Consider the following 26869-nt stretch of genomic DNA (forward strand, 5'->3'; position numbering starts at 1 on the left):
CTGGCATCAGGCCAGCAGACAGACCAATTCCGAGTGGCTGGGCGGCCCCTGGTGGTTTACCTCTGCCGTGTGTCTTGGCCTCGATGATCCGGCCGGCCCCCACGCTGTTCTTAGCTGCCAGCTTCACCTTGTATCATGTGCCGCACTTGAGGCTGTCCAGCTTGAATGAGCACTCGGTGGAGCTGATGAACACGTCCTTCCACTCCTCGCTGTTGTCCACCGAGTATTGTGGCATAAAGCCTGCAGGGGGAGAGGAGCCGGGGCTGTTAGCGCTCAAGATCTAGAGGGAGTCAGGGAGACAGGGACAGAGCACAACCTGTTTCTCCTCTCCAAAGGGGATGCAACATGGTGGCAGGTGAGAAAGGGCTGGTCAAAGAAGCCCTGGCTGGGCACGTCTATTGTGCTCTGAATCTGTGCATCCAATCATCAAGCAGGCCTCAATCCCGCCCGTCCGAAGGTAGGTGAATCTCAGCCCCATTGTACAGATGGATACACTGAGGCAGGGAGGTCTAAGGAGCCAGATTTGCAGAGCCTCTAGGTAACACCATGGAAGGCGTTGCATTAACTGCCTGGGCAAAGTACAAGGTTAGCCAATGTAATGTTGTCAAGGTTCTTTCCCCACTTTGAACTGTAATTACTAGCTTAGATCTGATACGCTGCCACCAGCCAGAAGTTCAGTGTCTGGCACACTTTCTGTCCCCCCAAAACCTTCCCCTCCCTGGGCAGTCTTGAGAGGCTTCACCAATTCCCTAGTGAACAAAGATCCAAACCCCTTGGATCTTAAAACAAGGAGAAATTAACCATCCTCCCGCCTTTCTCCCCACCAATCCCTGGTGAGTTCAGACCCAATCTCCTTGGATCTTAAAACAAGGAAAATCAATCAGAGTCTTAAAAAGAAAGCTTTTAATTAAAGAAAGAAAAAGTAAAAAATTATTTCTGTAAAATCAGGATGGAAAATGCTTTACAGGGTACTTCATTCATATAGACCAGAGGGGGACCCTCCCCTACCTTAGATTCAAAGTTACAGCAAACAGAGGTCAAAATCCTTCCACCGAAAAGAAACATTCACAAGTTGAAAAAAAAACCAAACATAAGACTAATCCACCTTTCCTGACTATTACTTACAATTTTGAAACATGAAAGACTAATTCAAAAAGATTTGGAGAGCCTGGATGTACGTCTGGTCCCTCTCATTCCCAAGAGCGAACCACACCCAAAACAAAAGCACAAACAAAGACTTCCCTTCACCGAGATTTGAAAGTATTTTGTCCCCCTATTGGTCCTCTGGTCAGGTGTCAGCCAGGTTTACTGAGCTTCTTAACCCTTTACAGGTAAAAGAGACGTTAACCCTTAACTATCTGTTTATGACAAATGTGCAGTTACCCAGCATGCTGCACATGCTCCGAATTCACGGGACAATCTGGTTCCAAGTTACTTGCCCATTGTCGCTCAGCCAATCAGAGGCAGAGTCCTTCAGAGAACCCAGGCATCCGGAGCCCTAGTCCACTGTTTTAGACTAAGGGTTTGTCTACACAGCAGTTTCAATTCAGGCTCGAGCCTAACCCCTCCTTCCATCTACACACAAATCACACTAACCCAGGGCTCCGATCCCAGATCCCCACAGGGACGGAGGGTCAAACCCTGAGTCAAGTCAGGACCCTGAGTTCAAGCCTTATTGCTTTGCAGTGTAGATGCAGCCCCCCATGACTCGTGTTCTGGGAATCCCACAAGCCGACTTTCTGTGTCCTCTGGATGGTCAAGTTTGGTGGACGGTCAAGTTTTCCCACATTGCACCACCAACGAAGGGATGGAGTGGCCACATTTTGGAAGGGCGCTAGGAAGTCTGGGATATGGGTGGTTGGACTTGGGCCTGCAGATCCTGGAATCCCAGGTTGGGACCCAGGGTTCAACAATTCCTAGCCTGTGGTTACAAATGAGTGTAGACGCTCAAGCCCTTGGTTAACAAACCCAGGGTCTGTTAACTTCAGTTCTGCTGCAGCGGGGCTTACTTTGCAGGGTAGATACACCCTAAGAGCTCCCTAGCCCTTGGTTTGGGCTCAGAGCAGACTATTGTAAATTGCAACCCACCCCGGCCACCTGGCGGTGCTGAAGCAGCCAGATGAACAGACTCCAAAAAGGGAGGGGGGAAATAATCTTCATGCATCTATAATGAATGCAGAGGAAAACAATTCCCCTGGCTCCCCCTTCGCCTCCCCCCAGTGCAGACTGACACAGCCCGGTGATTGCATGGGGCAGCTAGCAATGGGAGCCTGGTACAAGGCAGGAACCGAGATCAAAGCGGCGCAACACCGGCCATGCACAAGGGCCCACGTGCATAATGCTAAAAGCCGACCAGCCTGGGCAGCCGAGGGCAGCCAGGGTTCTGTAGTCGAAGGGATGAGTCTGGTGCTTTGCTTCTGGGGTTTACACTCTGTGCTACTATACTTCTCCGCTTCGCACCTATTGTCAGTTACGCTGAGGGCAGAGTCCCACCTGTTGCATCTTCTTCCTCCCCGGCCCACAAGCAAGAGCCCTTCTCCACACAGGGCCCAGCACTTACACAGGACGAATCGTCTCTGTCAGCGCTCGTCCAAGGGGAAGGGGGAGACCAGGGCCTGATGCACATTAAACTGCCCCACCAACATGGCTGCAGACTGGGGACTGCTCCACCACACCGATGTGTGTTGGGGGAGGGACTGCGCTAATGGCTCCCGTGGCTATGCATCTCCAGACCCATCCCGGGGGGGTTAGCTAAATCCCCAGCTGGGGGCTCTGCAGTGACAGCAGTGGAAGGCAAAGGCCTTTGTGAGATTCTGCCACTGCTCCTGCCAAGGTGCCCATCTCAAGGGCAGAGCGGGGAGCTCTGTCTCTGTGACTGTCCTTGGGCTCTGCCGCGATTACCAACAAGGGGGCCAGTCCCTCCTGATTACAAGGGGGTTTTCAGTGGGGCTGGAGCCCAGCTGGGCTCTCGCCAGACCCATTGCACATGGACCCCCAAGGGGAGCTCTCAGCCACTGACTCACAATTCTCATCCCAGATAAAATCAGTGTTAGCCCCCAACCCACCCCTGCACCCACCTTCCCCTTTGCCAACAACAGCTAACGAGGGGAGTGTGACCACACAGATTAACGCCAGACCACAGCACTCTAATGGCACTCCACAGCCTCCCCTACCCCGCTCTGGGCCAGGCCTGGAAGGACGCCTGATTTCCAATTCAAATCCAGCTCTGCCTCCACTCACATTAAACATGTCTTCCTGCCTAATTTCATACATATGAAGGGATGGAAATGGAGCCCTCTTTTCTTAGATTATTAAAATGGAGCTGAAACGAGGGGGGAGATTTCCCCCCTGCCTTTATTATTGATATTAGCGCCGTGGTTTGTGGCTGGCTTGCATGGTGGCTGCAGAGTCTATGGGTAGGAAAATCCACCTCTCTCAGCCTGCGCCGACATGCGGGAGTGTTGCGGCATCTGCCATCCGGGTTGGTTGGTGGGGAGGAAGCTACTGATCCCCCAGCTGTCTGAGCAGGATACTGGGGAAAAGGCAGGAGAAGGGCATTTCTGGATTAAAAGGCACGGGGCCAAAGCCCGCACTGGAACATATAGGTCACGGACACCCCATCCTAGAGGCACCTGACTCTGCAGCCTGTCACAGCTCTCGAGCTGCCCTGCTCTGGCCCAGTGGCACTGCAGTGAACTAGGAATGTTGGACACCCCCTGACCCCTGCAATTCCCATCATGGTGCAAGACCCAGGCCCAGCACAGCTGTGGGAATTGGGCAGGCGGGGAGATGGGACCTGACCCATGGTCTGGAACGACACTAGAGCTCTGGGCCTTTCCAGGGTCCTAAACCAATCTGAAAACGTGGCCTGGTCCCACGTGTCCTGGGAGCTGAACCGTGCCAAGGCTGTCATGTTACAAGAGGGTCCCCCACAACCTAGTAAGAACTGTGGCATGGAGGGCCCCAGACAAAAAGGAGGCAGGGAACTTCAGCACCGTTTTCTTAGGCGAGAGGGCAGTGCGAACATTGGGAGAGGGGACGGATTCTCAAATATCAGAGCCGGCACTGAGCTGCCATGCTGGAGATACAGCTTCAGACTCCACCCCTGGCCTCCAGCCCTCCTTGAGAGAAGGGCCATAGTGGGAGGGCAGTGCCAGGGGACAGCAATAACCACAGCTCTTGAGGTTATTCGGCTTCCTGTCCCATGTTCCCCAGTGGGTTGTGGGGCAGGGCTGGGGGTGTGTGGAGAGGCACATGGGCTGGGATACAGAGATTACCGAGTACATAGCAAAGAGTACAGTTCTGGTGCAAGGTGAGGAATAACGCTGCCCGGTCACCCACCCCCAGCAAGCCTGCAGCTTTCCTGGGGGGGCTGCTGCTCGCTCCCCCACAGGGCTCAGTCAGTACACATCATCTCCTTTGGGCCCTGGTGGCTGCGGCTGCCCCTTGGTCCCCCCAATCCTGCTCGCTCTCCAAACCACCGCCTTGGGGAAGGCGCATGCCTGCACCTGGCAGCCTGGCCTGGCCTCTTCAGCAGATGCCTCTCCCAGGCACGAGCAATTCTGGTAACTCCTGTGGCTCCGGTCTCCCCGGCTCTCTCAAGCCACCTCCCTTTCGATCCTGCTCCCTGGGACATGTAGTGTCCAATCGGGCACCATCAATAGCATTTTCAGCAATTACTCATTTCCGCATCACAGTTCGGTGAGTGTGGAATGTGATTGATTGGAGAGAAGCTATAAAAGGAAAGCCAGAATTAACTAGCTCCCTCGGGAAGCTGCTAGGACGTTGCTTCTGTCATTGAATGCTGCCTCTTTTCACATGATTAAGAGTATAAGGAAACACACCAGGTCCTAGATGAATAAACCTGTTACACTCCCATCAACAACATGTCTTAAAATGGCTCTGGGGGCTTTATTGGGGAGCGAGGCAGGCTTGCATACACACACACAGGCAGTTGTTAGACTTCAGTGAGGTGAATATTATTCTGAGCTGATGCCCTTGCAGTCCCAGAATTTGCACAACAAAGAATCACTTGTCAAATGCCTAACGCATAATCTATTCCAACAAGGCTCAAAGGCCTCACTTCCATAGGTGTATCAGCAAGTCATTTGTTTGGGAATCTTGTGTAGCACACACACACACTATGCTGCTGCTTTAACGGTAGGCTTGTCTACACAGAGAAATTGACCTGTGTAGCTATAGTGGAATACCAACACTGTTACAGCTTGGGCCAGCATAACACCTGGTTTCAAACACAGTGTCCTGTGCACACAAGCCCTGTGTTATGTGTCTGTTTACACACTCAGCAAACAGACATTCCCAGTCTGAAGGACTTATTTCAAAGCTGGAGAACTACAAACACAAGATTAACACAAGTCCCTAAGACAGAGCACAGTTTCGTTCTCTCCTCCAACAATCTGCTCTGAATTGAATGCGAAATGTCTGCCAGTCCCTGCAGATTTTAAAATGTGGGGCAGATAAACCTCCAGGGTCTGTTTGCAAAGTGTCTGAGCAGGTGCGCCGATTTCTGCATTCTCTGATAACAGCCTGTGTGTGCAGGAGTCACTGGTTTAGGGACTACATTCAGCTTGGTCATCATTATGTAGGGTGCTGTAGCGAAGCGAAGACTCACCGGTGCAGCACCTGTTGCTGGTCGTCTTAGAATTAGCTCTTCTCCAGCTTCAGAGCACCGTCTGCTGGCCGGTGCCCCTTTACCTCAGGGTTCTGCCCCAGCTGTACCCCCCCACTCTCTAGGTCTCCCCTTCCCCTCTAACCCAGGGGTCTCAAACACATGGCCCACATTATTTTCTGCAGGCCATGAGCTCCTCGCAGCCCCCTCACCCTCCCCCAGCGTTTCCGGCCTGCCCTGCCCCCAGTGCGCACTGGGCCAGAGCCCGTCCCCCCAACCTCCTCCAGAAGTCAACCCCTTGCCCTGAGCCCCTGCCGTACCCTGCACCCTGACCCCCTGCCACAGCCCTCCTGCACCCCAACGCACTGTCCTGAGCCCCCTGCCACACTCCAACCCCCCCACCATACCCTGCACCCTGACCCCCTGGCCTGAGCCCCCTGCTGCACCCTGCACCTGACACCCTGCCCTGAACCCCCTCCTGTACCCCACACCCCTTCCGCACCCCTCTCCCCTCCTGCACCACACACCTCAACCCCCTGCCACGCCCCTCCTACACCCTGCCCCCTGCCCTGACCCCCTGCTACACCCCCCATCCCTCCTGCACCCTACACCTCAACCCACTGCCCTGACCCCCTGCCACAACCCTCACCCCTCCTGCACCCCCTGGGGGCAAGGAGGAGGGTGGAGTTGGGGTGGGGATTTTAGGGAAGGGATTGAAGTGGGGGTTGGGGAGAGGTGTCAGTAATGCGGCCCTTGGGCCAATGTACTCGTCCTCATGTGGCCCTTGTGATCATTTGAGTTTGATACCCCTGCTCTAAAGCCACCTCGCCTCAGTGGCTACTGCCAGTCGTCATCTAGCCCCTGCTCGCTGGGGCAAACTGCAGGGTAATGGCCACTCATTGTCAGCAAGGGGTTAGGTCCTGCTGCCTCTGCCTATTCCCAGGCTGTATCTCTGCAGCCCCAGTACCTCTGCAGGCCTTCACAAGACCTCAGCCTGGGGAGTTACCAGGCTGGAGCTCCCCAGCTCCTCTTGCCTCTCCCCAGCACTGCTCTGCCCCAGGTGCTCTGCTCCCAGACAGCCAGGTCCTTCTTTCTCCAGTGCTAGAGAGAGATTCCTCTGCCTTCTGGCCCCACAGGCCTTTGATCAGAGCCAGCTGGGCCCTGATTGGCATGGCCCCAGCCGTGGCTGCTTCCCCAATCAGCCTAGGCAAGTATCTTAATGAGTGAAACCTGTAACTCCCAGGATGGACTGAAGATTCCTAGGGCTCTCCGTGCATAGCTACTGCAGCTCTCTCTAATGGCAATCTAGCATGTGGTTATTGGATTCCCTGCTTAGGGAAATTATGAGAGAACCTATGGACAAAGGAATGTTTGCTGTGCCAGGTAATGCAGGACTGTGCTTGACTTCACAGATGTTTTTGGTGATCTAAGATGTTGGAGTTATAGCTGAACAATCCTCTATCGGACCAATACATGTAATATCCACGTCAAGGTATTTTCCCCACTTTGAACTTTAGCGTCCAAAAAGTGGGGGCCTGCATGTACCCTTCTAAGCTTAATTCCTAGCTTAGATCTGATAGCGCTGCCACCAGCCAAAATATAGTGTTTGGCACACTTTCTGTTCCCCCAAAACCTTCCCTGGGGAGCCCAAGACCCAAACCCCTTGGGTCTTAAAACAAGGAGAAATAAACCTTTCCCCCTCCCAGACTTTCCCCTCCCTGGGTTACCCTGAAAGCCTACACTGATCCAGACTCCTTGGATCTTAAAACAGAGAGGAATTAACCTTCCCCCCCCTCCATTTCCCCCCACCAATCCCTGGTGAGTTCAGACCCAATCCCCTTGGGTCTTAGACAAGAAAAAAAACCAATCAGGTTCTTAAAAAAAGAAAATTTTTACTTTTTCTTTCTTTAATTAAAAGCTATCTCTGTAAAATCAGGATGGAAAATGTTTACAGGGTATTCAGCTCATATAGACTAGAGGGACTTCCCCCCAACCCCCAGCCTGAGATTCAAGTTACAGCAAACAGGTAAAAATCCTTCCAGCAAAATACACATTCACAAGTTAAGAAAACAAACATAAGACTAATCCGCCTTTTCTAGCTAGTACTTACTATTTTGAACATGAGAGACTATTTCAGAAAGATTGGAGAAACCTAGGGTGCACGTCTGGTCCCTCTTAGCCCCAAGAGCGAACAACAAACAAAACCAAACAGCACGAACAAAGACTTCCCTCCACCAAGATTTGTAAGTATCTTGTCCCCCCATTGGTCCTCTGGTCAGGTGTCAGCCAGGTTCACTGAGCTTCTTAACCCTTTACAGGTAAAAGAGACATTAACCCTTAACCATCTGTTCATGACAACACACACGCATACACTCATCTCCACTAAACACAGTGCACAGTTACAGTTATTAGACACTCATAAGAGTGAGGAAAGTCAAAAGGTGGCAGCAGGTGTACCTGACGCATCAGGAGCATGGGGTTCATGCCAAGGTCTGCGTGTAATGAGGATGACTTACTGCTGCCGTGGGAATCGTAAGTCGGAATGTCTTGACATTTTATATATGCAAATCTCAACCTCCGTGTTGCGCTGACAGGTTTATTTACTTATGCATTTATTTTGGCTCATTCTTAAACAAAAGTAGAATAGGAAGAGAGGCTCATGTTTGTGCAAAGGTGCGTCATGAGTTGAATGAATGACTATTCAAATGAAGGTAGTAATGTTCAAATGGACGCTCTCGGACACCTGTGTCATTTGACTGTCTGACAATATTTGATCTCAAGACTGAGGTACAGGTAAGTGCATTTGTTTTACTACAGACAGACCCACGCAAACTCAATGGCAACCCAGGTGGAACTGTGCAAAAGAGAGGGAAAGATGGTCTTGTTAAAAGACACGGTATTACCATGGCACCTAGATGTCAAAACTGAAGCTTCATTGTGCTGCCCAAACAGATACACAATAAGAGACCATCCGTGCCTTAAAGAACCTACAATCGAAACAGACAAGACAGTCACATGGTGGGAGGCTAAACTGAGGCACTACCTAGGCCCAAACTTACTTCAGCTGATGCAAGGTATTCTGGGATAGTTAGCATAAGGGCATGAGACTATAGTAAAGGAATAGGCCAAGTTAGGCGATATAACTGCTGTAATATTGGTGCTTAATGCATACCAATATTTAGGGTCATGCATTCGACAAAGTGGGTATTCACCCACGAAAGCTCATGCTCCAATACGTCTGTTAGTCTGTAAGGTGCCACAGGACTCTTTGCTGCTTTTACAATATTTATGGTGAAGATAATACATATTATTAATATGATCTATAATAATAGGCACGCTAGCCAGCGTATATTGGTCAACACTGTTTTGTAATTGGAATTTTTTTTGAAATCTCCTCTCTCTGGTTTTATCTATAATGAGATAGCTCTGTCCTCCTCGGGAGGCTGGGATGGGGCTTGCCTCAGGATTAAGGTGAAGGAGGGAAGCAGAATCTCGGCTCTTGCCCGGCCCTGTGCTAGGTTCTGATCAGTGAATCAGATCCAGGTACAGAGTTTTCTTGGCTTGTGCTCAGAGACACCTGGGACGATCTGCTTTGAGACCCTCTCGCACTCATGTACATTTGACCCATCTGGGAACTCTCTGCTTCAGACCTAAGGTGCTCGGCTTGGTAGTGAGTAATAATGGGACATTCAATCCAATCCCAGTAATGAGAGGGGGAAAACACTAGTGAGGCTCCGTGTCTCCCTGTCTCTTCTAGTGCATGACCATTCTCTGCGGTATATTATCCAGTGCAGACTCCTTCTGCATTCACAAATGCTCTTGCATTTCTTTGTCCTTCTTTCACCACCACAGCTTTCTCCAGTACCCCTGCTGACATGCACACGTATTAGTGACCCAGCAGCAACTGGGTCTTTTTAAAGCCAAAGGAAACAAGCTGGCACCGTGGCTTCCTTAGTTTAGCTTTTGAAGAATGACTCTAGTAACTAACTATCTCAGTCTTAAGGATACGGCTCAAAAAGTTTGAAGTGGACGCTTTTAATTGGCTGTGGTTTTTTGGTGCCCTGCTTGGCCTCTGGGAGCTGCTTTTATTTTAAAGAGATGCTGAGCTCTCTCAATTCCAGTTGGAGTCAGTGGGAGCTGCAGGAGCTCAGCCCTTTTGAAAATCAGGCCCCCGGGTGCCTCGCGCTGAACCCTTAGACAACAGAGCCATAGAAATCAAAGGCTACTTCTGAAGATCTTTTGGCCTAGATGCTCAATCTCTTGCTGCAGGAGAAATCCTGTTTCAACTGAACAAATGTGATTCAACAGCGCTACCTGGTGGATAGGAGTTCCTGGTCTCCAACTATCCCCCTTGTTTAAATGGCTGGCCGGATTCTCAGTCATTTGGAAAATCCTCATATGTCCCCTTTTCTGTCTGGATTTCAATTGTCCTGAAAGGTGGGCATCAGCTGAGGCGGGGCTGGCACAGAGAAGGTTTTGTTTTGGAATAGGGCAAGTAAAACATAGTTATTTCTGCAAAATGAAGTACAAAGCTCAGACCTGCCCAAGGCATGGCCTGTTCCAATGTGCAATAAATCAGCACAATTGCCAAGCTACATGTTATCGCTGGGCGGGAATGGACTATTTTGTTAGACACACATCACTGTCTGAAGGGAAACTGGGGCACTGTGGAAGCACCTTAAAATGCACCTGGTGCCAGAGGTATAGAGCCAGGGGGGAGATGGCACTTGGGGCATCAAGGCCCTTGCCCATGGAGGGATGGAAAATGTACACTTCCGGGGCTTGCTATAGAGAATCCAGTCCATTATGGTCCCGAGCCAGACACCTCCAAATCTTTCTGCTTGGGGATTTAGGTGCCCAATGCAACTAAGTGAGAGAAACCTAATCCAGGTCTCCTCTGAGGTTTCTTGCTGATCCGTCTTAGCAGCTGCTCCATGTTTCCTTTCACTCAAGAGAGCTCCATTCTGCAGAGAGCACTGCTCAGTCACTTCTAACCTGTTGGCGTCAGGAAAGGCTGAACGAACATTGCAAGTGTCTGTAGCAGGGAACCCTGTGAAACTTTCCTCCTCTGTCTCCCCGCTTACGGCACTCTTAGGGCTTGATGGGTTGAGGACCATGCTCATATGGGCTGTCCTGTTTCATGTACAACAAAAGCCCAGTGATGTGTACAGGGATCACGTGTCTCAAGTGACTTGGAGGTCTTTTCTATTTTTCTGCCATGAGTCTTTGCTAGCCCCAGTCCATATAGAAATGGAATGACCGGTTGTCATCACCTACATGTGGCTCCAGTTATCCAAAGCTAGAGCTGCCTCCGCAGTGCCGACTGCTGCCAAAGGAAAACACAAGGGTCTTGTCCTATGTGGACATAATGGCCCGGTCGAGTTAGCCCTCCCCTTTGTAGTGGGGTCATCCCAGTTGAATAGCTTTCAGATCATTTGTGCTGGTTGGGCTCACTTGTACTCTCCCCCTCTGGTTACAAAATGACCAGATCAAATGTTAGTTGTGTCCGTGGGTACTGAAGGGGGCGGGGGGGAGGTGGGTGTCAGTCAAGTTAAGAAGACTTGATTTGAGACACATTTTTCATCTTTATAGATAGACCTGCAGAGTTTGCAGCCTTTGATGGCGAGGCCTGGAGTTAAGAGGCCAAAACCCTGGGGGGTGGTATCAGGTTTTTAATAATGCCTAGAAGATCCTTACTCGTATTTTATTGAAGCTTTGGTTTCCTTGCCTTGTGGCCTGAAATGCCCTCAGTACCATCTCGTACAATGGTACCTTGTTGGGCTGGGATGATGACGGGCTTGTTAATATTTGGATGCAGCCCGTGTGTTTGTGTGACTGACTGTGACTGAACATTTTTCATGATGAAATTTTAACCACCTTTTGCAGGAGTAGCTTTGGAGTGTTTGGAATCCAAAATTACAATTTCATGAATGAATAGCCCCTCCTGCCAGCCGTGTCGCTGCCCGCACAATGCTATTTTTAGCATGCTAGCTTGATCAAAGCTGGCATGTGTACATTCCAGCTCCGGTAGATGTACATCTACACTGCAGCTGGAGATGTACCCTGAATATCTTCCAGTAACACCTCTGTGTGTCCTCTGAATGTCCTTGCCTGAGTGGGTTAGTTTCGCTATTATCTTAGTGCTGCTTGTGGAGAGAGATTTCGATGGTGAACAGGGGAGGTTGCTTAAGATCCAAGCCTGCCTGCTTGCCTGAATGCTTCTAGACACTCCAGTGCTATGGTGACGAACCAAGGCGGTGAAGGGCCATCTAAGTTCCTGGGTAGATAAACTTGGTTCTTGCCCTGCTCTTTGATTCCGTTGAGTAATTGAGTTCTTCAAGCTACGAATCCGGCTGCAGTGATGAGACTGGACATAGCCAGTATTGGGTTTTGAACATTGCGGAGGGGGTGCGTGCAGTAGAGTGGCATTGGTGTATAAAGGGCTAGCAGCCTGGATCTGCACCGCCCTTTGGGTCAGTGATTTGCCTTCCAGTGATGGAAAGATCTGAGAAATAGTCTGCCCTGGGAGACCCTGGAGGTGGGAAGTAATGGGAATTGTGCTCACAGAGGAGCATTGCTGCAGCCTGTCCTTAAATACCCTTTCAGCAGAGCTATCAGGTGACACTTGCCTAGAGCTACAGTGGAGCTACATTTCAGAGTGGTGGCCACGTTAGTCTGTATCAGCCAAAACGACGAGGTGTCCTTGTGGCACCATAGAGCAGAGGTGAGCAAACTTTTTGGCCCGAGGGCCAAACTGGGGTTGCAAAACTGTATGGAGGACTGGGTATGGAAGGCTGTGCCTCCCCAAGCAGCCTGCCCCCTGACTGCCCCCCATAGAACTCCTGACCCATCCAACCCCCTCTGCTCCTTGTCCTCTAACTGCCCCCTCCCGGGAACCCTCACCCCTAACCGTCCACCCAGGACCCCACCCCCTATCCAACCCCCCTGCTCCCAGTCCCCTGACTGCCCTGACCCCTATCCACACCCTCGCTCTCTGATAGGCCCCCTGGGATTCCCATGCTTATCCAAACCCTCCCCTCCAGTTCCCTGTCCCTTGACCGCTCCCCCCGCCAAACTTCCACCCCATCCCAACTGCCCCCCGGGACTTCCCAATCCAACTCCCCAACCCCATTACCATGCTGCTCAGAGCAGTATGTCTGCCAGCCCCACCGCCCGGCCAGAGCGAGACACGCTGCCGCTCTGCTCGGCAGACGCGCACCACTCCGCTGCCCAGAGTGCTGCCAGCGTGGCTGCGGGAGAGGGGGGACAGCGGGGGAGGAGCCGGGGGCTAGCCTCCCTGGTCGGGAGCTCAAAGGCTGGGCAGGACGATCCCACGGGCCGTAGTTTGCCCACCTCTGCCTTAGAGACTAACAAATTTATTTGGGCATAAGCTTTCGTGGGCTAAAACCACAAAAGCTTATGCCCAAGTAGAGCTAGAAGCTCTTCTGTGCTCGGTTGCACTCTTCTCTTCCCTCCATCTTTTATTGTTTGCCCCTTCCCTCGTTGCTCTGCCCAAGTCAAACATATAACTTAGCCCCTTGTGGTGTTCTCACCAATGTGCCTGTGCCGCCACCTACACTGAACCCCTGATCCAGCCTGCCATCTCCTACGGTCTTCAAGTGCCTTCCTGAAAATGCCTTTGCCAGGAGGCCTGCAGGGTGGCTTTCACTTCCTCAGTTCCCCTGCATGGAGCTAGCATGCCTGGCTAACATGGCTGGAGCGTGTTTGAGCTTTACAGAGGGGTCCTGTGCGGGAAAAATAATATGCTATTGTGACTTTAGCGTGGGTGCTTCCTGACTTGGGAGTGCTTCATCCTGTGATTTCAGGAGAATGTTGATGTTGTTTAGGCCAGAGAAATAATTGATTGGAGTGTTCAGACCACTCTTGTCAGCTGGCGACAGGCCATAATGGCTTTATTAAGCTAAACATCATGTTTTTGAAATGACTCCTAAGATCTTGCAGACAAATCTTGGCAAGGCTGGCCCAGCTCTCATGTGGCACAGACACTGACTGTCTAGTTCAGCGGTTCTAACTGTGGGTCGGGGACATCGAAGTGGGTCCTGACCCCCTTTGAATGGGGTCTCCAGGGCTAGCTTTGACTTGCTGGGGCCTGGGGCTGAAGCCTGAGCCCCACTGTCTAGGGCTGAAGCCAAAGCTTGAGGGGTGTGTGTGGGAGGTGGGGGCTCAGGTTGCAGCCCCCCTGCCTGGGGCTGAAGCCCTTTGGCTTTGGACGCAGGTTCAGGCTTTGGTCTCCCTCCTGAGGGTCGTGTAGCAATTTTTGTTGTTAGAAGAGGGTTGCAGTGCAATCAAGTTTGAGAACTCCTGGGCTAGTTGTATCCTTGTGGGTCTTTTGGGTGACACCTTTGATAAGGAGAGATGCTGTCAGCTTGCTGTGGACACTCACATTTCTGTGGCCCCCTTGGTTAGAATGGATTGGCCTGGGTGTGTCTGGCCACTCACTGTGGACATGTAATGTGCTACCTAGTCTCTGCCCTCCATCCCAGAGGTGGCTGTTTTTCTGCGTCAGTGGTTCCTATGTGGTGGTAGTTAAAAGTTCTTTGGGATCTTTCAGGAGGAAAGCCACTCTAGAAATAATAAACACTTGATGCAGCTATTCAGATTGAGGGGAGGCACAGCTGAGCAGTAGCAATCATTTTAAGGCTGAACAGAAATCTTTAGCGGTGGTGAAGGCCGAATGGCTTGACAAAAGGTTGCCTCCTGTTGTGAGTTGGGCTTGATCACCTCCAGCTCAGCTTGGAAAGCCATCAGTTGAGATAAAGTTTATTTTCTGGAGCTCTCTTACACACCCCATAAAGTGGTGAGCACCTCAGGGTTCCCCAGTCGGATTGTGCATGAGGCATTTGCTAATTCAAACAGGCTAGGGCTGCCTTGCTGCACCTCGCTGCCCCGAATGTCCAACATCTGAACTGGTCGTGAGACACCTGCTCATTCCAATCAGGGTAACCTCACCATGTGACTGCTCGTGTTATGCATTTTGAGCGTATGAGCTCTCCTAGCATGAATACTTGGTGCTATGTTCCGACAGCCACCAAAAGCTAATTCCAGAAAGTAAAATGAGCAATGAGTAGCTCCAGAAAGTACACGGTGTTGTGTGCTTTTCCTGATTGGAGGTCTTGGTTAATGAACTACAGGGCAAATGGCTAAAGGACGGCTCCAGTCTGAAAAAGACACTAAGAATTGTGCTGTCAAGAGCTGCTGTGTGCGTACGTGTTGAATTTGTGTGCGTGCACCTAGTTTTTCACTCCTGTGAGCTGGGTTGGGGGTCTCTTCCTCTTTTGTCCACCATGAACCAAATAAGGATTGTGCACTGGGTCCTAGTTACACCTGAAGGTAATGCGACAGACAGGGATCGCCAAGGGTGTCACTTGGCCTGCACGCTGTTATTACTGGGTGTGACTCGGAATGGTTAAAAACACTCCCCCAAACCCCAAAGGATGCTCCCAGACACACATGGACTATTGCCTCAAGTGAAAAGCAGCTTTATAAAGAGCTTAAAACAGGCCCCCAGATACATGGTATTTACCTGCTGCTTCATTTTCAGGCACTTCTATTTATAGCTAAGCCTGTAGCCAGCCACACTGGCTGCTAGGTGGTTTTCCTCTTCCCCAGTCTTCCACACAATCTTTGCCAGTGTTTTTTCTAAACCTTCTAGCACAGTATGATGTCCATTATGAGCACAAGACCGCAGTGTTTCTAACCACTAGACACCTCCTTTCATGCAGCTCCCTAACCTAAATAATTAGTCTGACTCCCCTTTTTGCTGCATTCAAGGTGGAATAATGCTGGTGGTCAGGAAATGGGACTGTAGGAGATGTGAGCTACAGAAGCCCAAAATCTCTTGGTGCAGCAAAAGCAGTTAGATAGGGCCCGATTCACACAGGGGAGGGCAGTGGGTTGCAGTGCTGAGCCCTGCCACCGAGTGGAATTCACAGCCCTGATGGCTACTCCTGCCTGCAGAGTTAGACACCTCAGGAAGGGATTCACAGAAGCCAGCAAGCTGACTGAGGAGCTGCCTAAGCTAGCCAATAAGATGTGCCTAACTCTGGAGGTGCCTGCCTCTGCTTGGGATTCTCAACTGTCAAGCATCTCCTGGCATTAGGCACCTAAGCCAGGTCAGCTGCTCAGGCAGCCTATTACAGCCAGTGGTTGGGGCACTCATCTGGGATGTGGATGCTCTGCTCCAAATCTGGCAGAGCAGGGATTCAAACCTGAGTCTCCCCCATCCCAGGGGAGCACCCTGACACTAGGCAGGGGAGACAGGGACACAGGCCAAATCTATCGTGTGTGTGTGGGTGAGGTGTGCTCAGAGCATGCCTACTGGGTTGGGCTCTGCAGGCGAGAGACATAGGGGAGTGCTGAGTTTGAGAATCCTGCTGGGACTTAAGCAGCCAGCAGTTCGGCCATGTCAGGACTTAGGTGACTTTGCTCATGCCCACTGGTGGAATCCTCATTCTCCAGAGCTAGGTGGCAGCAGAGCAGTTTTGTGAATGTCAGTGGCAACTAAATATGGGACTTGGGCACCTCTGTCCCTTTGTGGCTCTAGCCCAGTGGCTCTCAACTCTTCCAGACGACTGTACCCGTTTCAGAGTCTGATTCGTCTTGTGTACCCCCAAGTTTCACCTCACTTAAAAACTACTTGCTTACAAAATCAGACACAAATACAAGTGTCCCAGCGCACTGTTGCTGACTTTTTCTCATTTTGAGTGTTGCATTATTGAACATTTAGCTACGTCCATTCTGGCAGGGAGTCAGCTGTCATCCAGCCCCTTATCAATTCCCGCTCGTCCATTCAGTACATGACCCACGCCCAGCAAGACACTGTATGTAGGTCTAATTCATAGATTTAATGCCATTCAGGACTATTGTCTGTAGCCTGACCTGCACAATGTGGACATTATGGAAGTTATTTGCTGAGTGCTTCCTTTTGTCTGATTCCAGTTGTGGCAATGTCAGGGGGTGAGCAGAGGTAAACGCAGTATGCTCCCTCACACAAAATACATAGCTGTGTAAGGGGACATGGTGGTGGTCTCAATTTTCTAGACTGAAATGAATTATAGTATTTTAAATGGCAACTTCCTTGCTGATCCTCCACCCCTTTCCAACGTCATGGATGGATTGTAGTCCTCACAATGCGTATGTTAAGCATTGTGTTCTAGCCTCAATGAGAGATGAGGGTGCTGAGCATCTGAGAGATTGCAAGGCCCCTTGCAGAATTGGGCCCAGAAGACAAAAATCTTCCTATGCACATGACTCCAATAATGAGGTACAGAGGAAGAGCATGCCTTTGAAGGAGGAGTTGATAAATAGACTTGGCTAATGTAAACTCTTCCAGGGGTAGGGTTTGTGTGTGTTTGTCCAATGCCTAGGTGCTGGGCTTTACCAAATTTCAAATAAGAAGCAGGGTAAGTTTTCCAATGAGCCTCTTAAAAAAGTTGTACAGTAAGAATCTTGCAAAATTTTAATGTGTACATTCATGCAGCAGGTGGGGGATCTCTCACCAATCACCATAGCTGAGTAGATGGTGCCTAGGGTAGTAGTAAGTTTCCAAGGCTGCTTAGACTCCAGGCTGGAACATCCTTGAGTCAGAGCCCAGTGTCAGCTGAATGGCAGAGGGATAGAACACAGGATACTGGGAGAGTCTGCTCTTTCCACAGCTAAAACCCCCGAGTAACTCCACTTACACACACTAGGGCTTCCTCTGATGTCACTGGGGTTATGCTGGATTTACGCCACAATACTAACCCGTTGGTGTTTATTAGCCTGTGAGATTATTAGGTGGTATAATTATTATTAGTGTTTAGTGCACAATGACTCATGGAATTGTGGGAGACTGAAGCCAGAGGCAGGTATGGGCAGGCTCACAATGGTTGTCTGCAGCTTAACAGTTTGTCTGTTAGATCTCTGTGTGTCTACACTTCATGTGAAGCCCAGGCTCTGACTCAGGTTTGAGCCTAAGCCCTTTTCCCCTTCCGTCCACACACACACACGAGTCTGACTTGGGTCAGCAAGCACTCAGGATCCAAGTCCTAGGACCAGGCGGGAGCTTGGGTCAGAGCCCGAGTGCTGCTGTGCCTCGGGTTCAAACCTGTCATTTTGCAGTGTGGACACAGGTCAAATGGTGGACTTGAGTCAGGTGGTCTGTGTAGTGTGATATACACACAAAGCCCATCTCCCACAGACCCAGGTTTACAATGCAGTGCAGACATACCCTAAACACTACGACTTGAGAGAGAAGCAGCATTAAAACCTCTTAAAAAGCAGATGGGAAATGGTCATAAAGCAGCCTTTTGAAATGCCTTCTCTTGCGAGGAGGAAGAGCTGCTCTGTAAAAAGAGGCTGTGTTATCCAATGGCATTCAGTCTGGATGGCGGCTTTAATACATCAAGTCTGTATGGTTACTTTCAAGAGCGGGAGATCTCGGCGTGTGTATGTATAGGCTGGTGGTACCAGTTGAAATAGTTAGACCATGTTAATAGCAGAAAAAGATGTCTGAAGGGGAAAAATCTGATGCTGTTTAATGAAGTTTGTTAATACCTGTAAATACAGTAGTAGTCAGGATCCCTAGTCATAGGGTACAGCTAATTCCTGTACAAACACAGAACAAAAAGACCGTTCCTGCCCACAAAAGAGTTCATTTACCCCCCACCCCCAATACACCTGTCTTAATGGCCGAACCCAACTTCGGAATCCCACTGTTAGGAAACTCCCATCTGCCTTTTGTGCTATTCCTGCAGCATTGCTCCTTGCCTAGTAATTCTGGATGAGAAGAAAAGGAGACTAGGAAAGCCAAGGTTGGTTTATTTTTTCTTTTCAGAACAGTTATGCCACAGGTGTAATTGAACAGATAAGCGCTGGGACGGACTGACAGGCAGCAATTTGCAATAGGCTTGGCACATAAATACAGCACTCATCACCTCTCTCGTCTTTCGAGGTATCTGGCCCACAACCTCATGGTTCTAAACTAGTTTCTCCATGCCCCAGCTCTTTTCAGTATATTGTTATTTAATCTGGCCGAGGCACAAACACACACACGAATGCAAAGGAGGTGGTTTTAACCAGGCTCAATTAATGCTGTTGAGTCGTACATCTGAATGTGAGCACTGTGGGACTGCTGACTTTGTTTTTTAAATACCACAAGACACCTCGGTCTGCATCATTGCATTACAGTACAAATAAAAACAGAAAACAAAACCACATCCGCATCATACAAAGTGGGAAGAAAATGAGAATCTAAATATTTACAGAGCAGGACTGGGAAAACCACAAAAATATTTACATAAAAATACATGAGCTTGTCAGCATATACATTTTACACCAGTTCTCTCACACACAAAAAACCCAAACCCAAAACAAAACACCCAAACATGAAAATAAGACACTCTATAAATTAAAGTGAAGGGAACGCTGAAGGTAATCCTAAGGCTTTCTGGGATTTCTCTCGTGCGGCTTAGGGCAAAAAGGGTCACATTTTTACAGCAAGAAAATGAACTGCAAAAATCACCATTCGTGTTGTTTTTTGCAAGAATGGTTGCATGTACTGGGGTTACTGTGTACACCTCTTTAAACTACACCATGTCTGTGGTATCAGACTTCTGTAGCACACGGTTCTGGAAAAGTATCACAGGCCCTTTAAAAAATAAAAAGTTCAATGCAATTTTTCATTCCGATTTTCTAGTACATTACAAACTTTCAGTCAATGCTTTCTCTACATACCAATGAGATGAATGGTAAAGACTACACACAAGGGTCTGTTCCTTTTAAAGTTAAAGGGAACAATACATTTTTCAAGTTTTGTTTTGGTTTTGTGTAGCAATTTGCTACACCTGTGCAATCCTCACTGATATCTTCCCCTCCCCCCCCAAGTGATAAGCACAAGCCTATTACCTCTGTAAAGACCTGTAGGCACAACGTTTTTACTATCATATGCATAAAGTTTAAACCTGATCAGATATTTTAAAATTAGAACTGAAGTAGATGTGACAGGGCCCACACCTTGGTTGTGATCTCAACATCTGTAGTCATGGAGAGTTTTCTTTACGCGCCACATTTTGCTCTGAGTTGCAGGTGTAAATCCAGAGATCTCTATACCACTCCCAGAACAGATTTGGGCCCAAACTCTCTCACATGGCAATGAGAAATTAAGCTGAAAACTCAGCAAGTGGCAATGAAGAGGCAGGCAGGCAGGCAGGCAGTGATATAGGTATAGGAAACTTGCCAAGTCTGCTACTGCTCATGTATTCTTAGTGAGGTTATACTTAGACAATAGGCTACTACAGATTAACAGAACCTGGCACATAGTTGGTATATTATCAACCTAATTTTTGTTCCCAGCAGGGGTCTCCTCTCCCTGCCCCATTCACTGATGGGACTTCTAAATAACGCCCCTAACATGCCATATTGTGCATCATACCCAACAACTACTTGGCCAAGGGCCACCGGAGACTCTAGAGCTCATGTCTATTGTTCTTGAATGACCTGGGGTCATTCCCACCCCCTCTGCAGTGGTCCACTTTCCTGAAAAATGGACACTGTTGGGTGTATAATCTAATGAATGGGGTGGGACCATTTCTCTAAGGGCCATCAAATTCCAAAATTTAACCACAGTACAAGAGCAGAACTGCATAGTTCACTATATGGCTTTAAGAGAAAAACAAGATTCAAAATATTAGCAGCTGTTAGCAGTGGAGTGCCTGTGAAGGGTTCCTGTTCCTTGCTTGCTGCTCTAGTCTCACCCCTTCCTTAGGGCACCTGCCCTAACACTGGAGTAGAGTTACTGGTTGGGTTCTTACAGGGCTGCTGGCCCTCCAATCGCATGGTGGAAGGCTCGGCACGGGAGGAAACTAGGGATAAACTGTTCCCAAGTGCATTAACGGGAAGAGGCTGAATGAATGGCTCATGCTGGAACAAAAAAAGAAAGATCCTTGATCTCTAAGAGGGCTGTTATCAGAGAGATGTGAAGCCATTAATCCCTCTGTCTACACAGGGAGTTAGTCAGGAAAGATTGCATTCAGACTAACTCCGTGCGTGGATGCTCTTATTCCAGAATAAGAACGCCTGAGTTAGTTTAATCCAGGGATTAATCTGATTTGGAATAAAGCACTCTTATTCTGGTATATGAGCATCCATCCATGGAGCTGAATCAGGAATAGCTAGTCTGCTCTAAAGTTACACCCTGCCTTATTCCAGATTAATTTTCATGTGTAGACAAGGCTTTAATGATGGGGTCGGTTGTTCACTTACGGGGCCATTCCTGTATGGTGCTGAGGGGCCTTGACTTCACAGAAACCAATGATGGTAGGGGGCTGTGCGGACTGTCATGCAGTGAACAATGGAGCAGGCGGAGATCCCAGGCTCTGTCTCTTGCTGCTACTACTCGTAAGGAGTGAAATAGTTGAGAGATGGGGCTTATGCCCTATAGGAGCAGGCCAGCTTCCATATAGGCAACAAGAGCAGGCAAATGAGCAGAGATGTTCAGTGTTCGAGGGAGCTCAGCTCAGCTGTCTCATAGGGAGGATTCTTTGGGTAACTTAAGGCCAATACAGAGAGGTTGGAGGGAAAATTAAGGCATTGAGGGAGAGAGAGAGAGAGGTTTGACAGGCTCTCCTTGTCACCTCAATCCTAACCAATGAGTTTTTGTTCCTGCCCCAAATCCAGAACAAGGGAGGCTGACACTCTGGAGCAGCAGAGGGGAGATGAAGTGCTAAGTTCCAATACTAGTCTCTAAACATAGCTTGACTGAGTACTGTAGCTAGACTCCCCTGGACAGATTGTATCAGGAAAACCAGGTTTACTAGCAGAATTGGCTAGTAGCCCAGAGAGAATGGCTGGTCCCCTAAGCGGCTCTGTGTTTTCAGCTAACAGCCCTTTCGTGCTTTATCCTTTCACACCCCACCCCATCCAAAAATACCCCAGAAAAACAGAACACACCCTCTAGTTAGTCACAAGGCGAATGATATTGAGGTAACCTGGATCACAGTGCTTTTTTCCTGACAGCTAAATTTATTTCCATAACATTTAGGAAAAACTCTCTATATTAAACAAATTCTTTTTAAAACAATGCATTGCACAATAAAATCAGACCATACGCTATCCTAGTTGAAACAGACCCAGAAAAGGCTGAGATTAAAAGAACCAAACTGCTAATGACTAGGTACCTACTAGAAGTGTGTTGTTCCCTTGTGAGCACTGACAGGTTTTTACGATTACTTTAAAAGTCAAAAATAGCAATGAATAAAACACTTGTTCTAGGAGGCTTTGACATGAGTTCATTTTAATAATCTTAGCTATGTCAGCTGAAGGACTTTCAGCTAAGAGAACTTCTCAGATGCTTTCTTTAAGTAAACTCTCTGAATTTCAAAACAGGTAGAGAAGTTGTGTGATCCAACAGTACATACAAGGTCCCCATAGCATGGGTGAACTCTGAAGATTTTAAATGCTAAATCACAAGTATTTTCTAGGAAGCCCTGTCTCATAAAACGTATGTGCTTTAAAGTGGGATTAAAATGGCTGTGAATCCAGAGAGGCTGCAGATGAAACGCTAACTTGTTTCTATGAAGTACGGAGAGCATTTTAAATGGGCAGGGCAACAGCAGGGGTGTGTTATAAAGAGATGCATTGTCCCATCCCTTCACCCCGCCCCAATGACTGAATCCTGGTGTGAACAACACTTGCAGTAAGGGAGGCAATGCTATTTCATAGCACGCACAGCACATAATACGTAACTGCTCTGTACCTACAGCAACTCACTGTGATCTCATGAGTGAGACAGTACTAAAAAGAGAGCCTCATCCTGTAGGCCACACATGAAAGTCAACGGGAGTTTTCCCTGAAGTAAGTACTGAGTTATTTGGCCCAGAGCAACTCTATGGTCATGCAGCTAAGCTGGTGGTTATGCAAGTCGCTCCCAGCAGGGAACCTGTGCTCTAGTTTACAAGCTGGACACAATCATCTAGTGACATTGCAAATAGAGGGTCGTTTCTGGCCAGCTAGGACAGTGCAATTAAATAGCTGGTAGCCTGTAAGTAAAGAGGAATTAGAATGAAATGTGTATGCTGCTCAATCACCTGTGCCCAAGAGTGTGTGCAGCATGGGAGAGGGTGGGTTTTTTTTACTTTCAAAGGTAGAAGTGCTGCCCTAGTTTACTTCACTTTCAAAACCTGTCTCCATTTATTGTATCAGTGTGAGGGTGAACGCTTGAGTTTCAGTATAAATCCCTTCTCAAGCTAGAAGATGCTTGTTCAATGTTTTTCTGTAACAGCTCTGAGACCTGGCTTGCGGCCAACCTCCCTCCCACTTCAGTGGGAACTGGATTAGGCCCAGTCTATCCCTATACAATTTTCAAGGGGATGCAGAGCACCAAACACTTTGAAGCTGTCCTTACTCTACAGCTTGTGGTGTGTTACTGATTCAATCTGAAAGGGTCAGGACAGAGACTCCCCAACGGCATCTCATTCAAAGGGTAAAACCTATCCATGCAACTCCTCTGAGGTTGGCAATTGGGAGAGTGACTGGATATGCCAACAGGAGCTGTCTGCAACCACCAGCCCATGTCAAACCAGGGGAAGCAACTCCCCTTTTTCCCCTCCCCACCATGCCTCTTTCAGATCTGCTCTGCCTCTCTGGGTCCTGGCTCATCTTTCCACATGCCAACACAGCCTGTGCGATTATTCCAACCTTCAAACAACACGAAAGAAAACTATACACCTAGGACAAACATTGAGTGGTGAGCTGGTGGCAGGGTTGAGATGGGATTGCTTTGCTCAGGGGGGTGGGGTTGTTTTTTTTAATTTTGTCATTGAAAAAATAGAACAGTCCACTGTCCAGCAGAGGCTGCTTAGGCTCTATCCCTCCTTCCCCCTGCTCACTCGGCATGGATCTCTGTTTCCGGCCTCTGCAAACACAGCTCTGTAGGAAGGAAGGCCCCTTGGCCCAATGCTGTGGCATATGTCCTACTGTGTGAATGGGGAAAGCCAGGGGGCACGAACGCCCCTCCTCCAAGATAGCCCCCTCTTTGGTGCTGAGGCATGGTATGGTAATCCTCCAAATTATCATACTGGGACACCACTGTCATACTGCTTTGGCGTTTGCCAAGGGTTTGGTATGGGTACAGGAGGCCAGGGTCCCTGTCCATGTTCTCCGGATGCCGGATTCTGAGGCTGTGGCTCCGTTCTGGTTTGGGAGGCGGCGCCATGGGTTGGACGTGGTGCTCCTCCTCTTTATTATAGCAGTCTCTGGTGTGTTTCTCGCCAGGGCCTGTTTGCCTGGCTCGAGGCCTTTCCAAGTCTGGCCGGTCCTCTGCCAGCTTTGCCTCCTTGTGGTTAGGTCGCAGGGCCTCCTGGCCGGCTGTGACGTACTTCCCACCCGAGTGCTGGAAACCAATATGCTCCATGGGTTCCTGGGCACCCTTTGGCCTGTAGTCTGGGTAATGGGGCCCGTTATTGGATTCCGAAGGCTGCCGATGGCTTGCTTCCTGCTGCAGGTGTCCCCTGTGCTCTGGCTCGTGCAGCTTTCTGCTCCTGATGCTGCTCTGCTTTTGGGGAAGGGAAGGCTTCTCTGACTGCCCATTCCCATAGGCCCCATGGTAATGGGTTCTGTCTGGCTCCAGCTCGGAGTGCTGCAGATAGTAACGTTCGTCCCCTTCAGGGGTTGCTGCCTTGGTTGGATACCTCCCTTCTTTCCCTTCGGCTACAGTCAGGAGACCAGTTTTCCCAGGATCCGATTTGCTGCGGAGATGGATGATGTCCACCCCCCCCAGCTCCTCCTGCAGCAGAGGTGCCACGTTGTCGTACTGAGACATCACTGGCCCTTTCACTTTCTGGCGTGAGCGGCTCTCCCGGCGGATGGACTGAAGGCGGTATTTCTCCATGTCCTCCAGATCCCATGACATGTATGTGTGCTTGATGTCCGGGACTGGGGGCACATCTCTGCTGATAAAGCTGTGCTCTTTTCCTGCCAGGTGGCTCATCAGGCCTCCCCGAGGATAGGCAGGCAGGCCGGGATGGCGGTACAGATTCTTACTTTGCAGCCTGGAGGTGTAGGATGCAAAGTCTCGGCTAGGAAGGGGGTGGAAATGCCTGAGCCGCATTGTGCTGTAAGGGTCCAGGTCATAAAACCCCCCGTCTGCTGCTGTGGGGTAATAGGAGGAGCCAGACGAGCTGGAATAAGGGCTATACCTGTAATGCACACGCCCATTCTCGAAGTAAGGCTGTAGCTGAGTGACGTGATAATCTGAGTGGGGCTGGCATGGCTTATACTGATAAAGGGGCCGCGGGCAGTACACGGGCTCGTCATCGGGAGGCACCTCTGTCCGCGAAATGGGGACAGAGCGGATGGTGGAAGGGGTGGAAACATGCAGTGACTGCACCCTGCGGATGGTGGGGTAGGGTGGAGCCTCCTCAGCGTACCCGGTGCTCCGCAGGGTGGTAGGGCTCATGGAAGATGCATACTCCACGCGGCTGCGAGGCTTGGAGTGATGGGCTGACGTATTCTTCCCTTGGCTGGTGTAGGCGGTGTAGCGGGGGCCCATGGAAGTGGGTGTTTCTGGCCTGGAGGCGTAAGCTTGGTGCTGGTCGGACTTGCCGTGGTAGGAGAGATGTGGCGGGACGCTCTCCGGCCTGTACTGATGGACGGATGCTGGCTTGTGGTGCAGATAGTTCTCTGGCATGGGCAGCTCAGGGGTGCTCTCTGGCTTGGGATGGGGCAGATATGCAGACTGCAGAGAGACGTGCTTGGGCGGTGGTGGCGGGGGCAAAGCCTCCTCCCCAGACGATGGCAGAATGGAGGAAGCCAGGAAGGAATGGTAACTGGAGGTATTCACTGCATCCACACTGTTGGAGTGCATGGCTGCAGCTATCTTACTTTCCAGCGTTCTCACGGGCGGGATGGGGGGTGCAAAGCCATAGGAGGAGTGTGTGGGGACCGATTCGGAACGCAGGTGCAAAGAGGGAGCCCTGACGTTCTCCCAGGACTTTTCCAAATGGCCCTGGTGGGACGCAGCAGTGGATGAGGTACAGCGGATAGTGGAGCTACTTTCAGTGACAGAAACTGGAGCAGGCTCCGCTAGTCGAGACTCAGGCGGCTTCTCTGGAGGCAGTGCTCCTCGTACCTAGTATGGAGAAACCACATGGAGGTTAACGTGTGAGTATCCCTCACCCTCCACTGCTGAGTCTCTATACTACCTACTCATACAATTAGCTCTACAGAACGCATCATGCTCCCCTACAATACAGCCCGGGCTGCTGTTCAGTCTGTGCAGAGCTGTTTGTTTGTTTTGAACACAGGAGCAATGTTGCCTTTTTAGTGATCTTTGGAACATGCTACAATTTGCACCTGTTTTTCCCCAGGCTTAATGGGGACTAGTGGATGGGCTGGGAAGTGTTGACATTGTCCATTTATTTCTGTAACCACAGACTGTGGGGAGAAGACCAAGTGGCCAAAACATTTTGTACAGAGCATAAAACACTTTGACAGGTGGCCTTTATAAAGGTACGTATTTTAGCACATGCAAACCTGGTTTCAAATCCATATAACTAGCTCTGAGTTAACGCATGATCTACAGCAGCATAACAGTACCGTACGAGTAAATATTTAGCTTCTGCTGAATTAACAACACTATTCCTGAGTGTGTCTCTGACAATTATTAGCTGCTCGCTTGGCATTGCTCAAGCTGGTAGCATGTAGCGTTGTGATATCTAAAGCCATTTGAGCCTACATCCAAATCCCAGGATTCAGGGCTGTTACTGAGCTGTGCCAGTAACTGGCCAAGGGGAGGGCCCAGCACTGTTTAATTTCATGTCTCTTCTTAAGGATGGTATTTTTAAGGTTTTTTTTGGGCCGCTTCTGAGCATGTCTGAGGGATGGCTTTGAGACAGGGAATGCTAGTTAAGACACTGAAGGCATAGTCTTGTATTCAAAGCTATGTCTAAATTCCTCATTGCACACAGTCCAGTATCTAGCCCACTTTCCCAAATCACTATGCTACCAGGACCCAAGTCATTGTTTGTTTGCAAAACAATGTAGGAAGATAAGAATAATGGTATGTTGGCATCACCGATTCTCTTAAAACTAGTGTAAGAGGGAGTGTGCTGGGGTAGGTATTCCCTGGAAAGCACCAGCATAGCTCTGAGTGGGTGTATATATTATACACACACAAATAATTCCTGGGAACCTGTCCCACTCCTTTGTATTTAGGTCATCTGGAACAGAAAGTATGTCTCGCTT

At 49.6% G+C, this 26869-nt stretch overlaps 1 protein-coding gene and 1 long non-coding RNA gene across 10 annotated transcripts in view; one reads left to right on the top strand and one right to left on the bottom strand.

Annotated features, from left to right (window-relative positions):
* Positions 1 to 26869, top strand: part of LOC127033697 (uncharacterized) — a 112267-nt gene that overhangs the window by 61700 nt on the left and 23698 nt on the right. The window lies entirely within an intron of this gene.
* ARHGAP32 (Rho GTPase activating protein 32) overlaps positions 18376 to 26869 on the bottom strand; it is a 403957-nt gene continuing 395463 nt past the window's right edge. For 6 of the 9 annotated variants that reach the window (XM_050921524.1, XM_050921528.1, XM_050921525.1 and 3 more), the window contains one exon: positions 18376 to 25754. In XM_050921524.1, the coding sequence (XP_050777481.1) occupies positions 23511 to 25754 (2244 nt within the window). In that variant the 3' untranslated portion in view covers positions 18376 to 23510. The remainder of the gene's footprint in view (positions 25755 to 26869) is intronic. The other 3 variants (XM_050921526.1, XM_050921529.1, XM_050921527.1) reach the window with 1 other exon arrangement.

Source organism: Gopherus flavomarginatus, chromosome 13 (genome assembly GCF_025201925.1).
Source record: "Gopherus flavomarginatus isolate rGopFla2 chromosome 13, rGopFla2.mat.asm, whole genome shotgun sequence".
NCBI lineage: Eukaryota > Metazoa > Chordata > Testudines > Testudinidae > Gopherus > Gopherus flavomarginatus.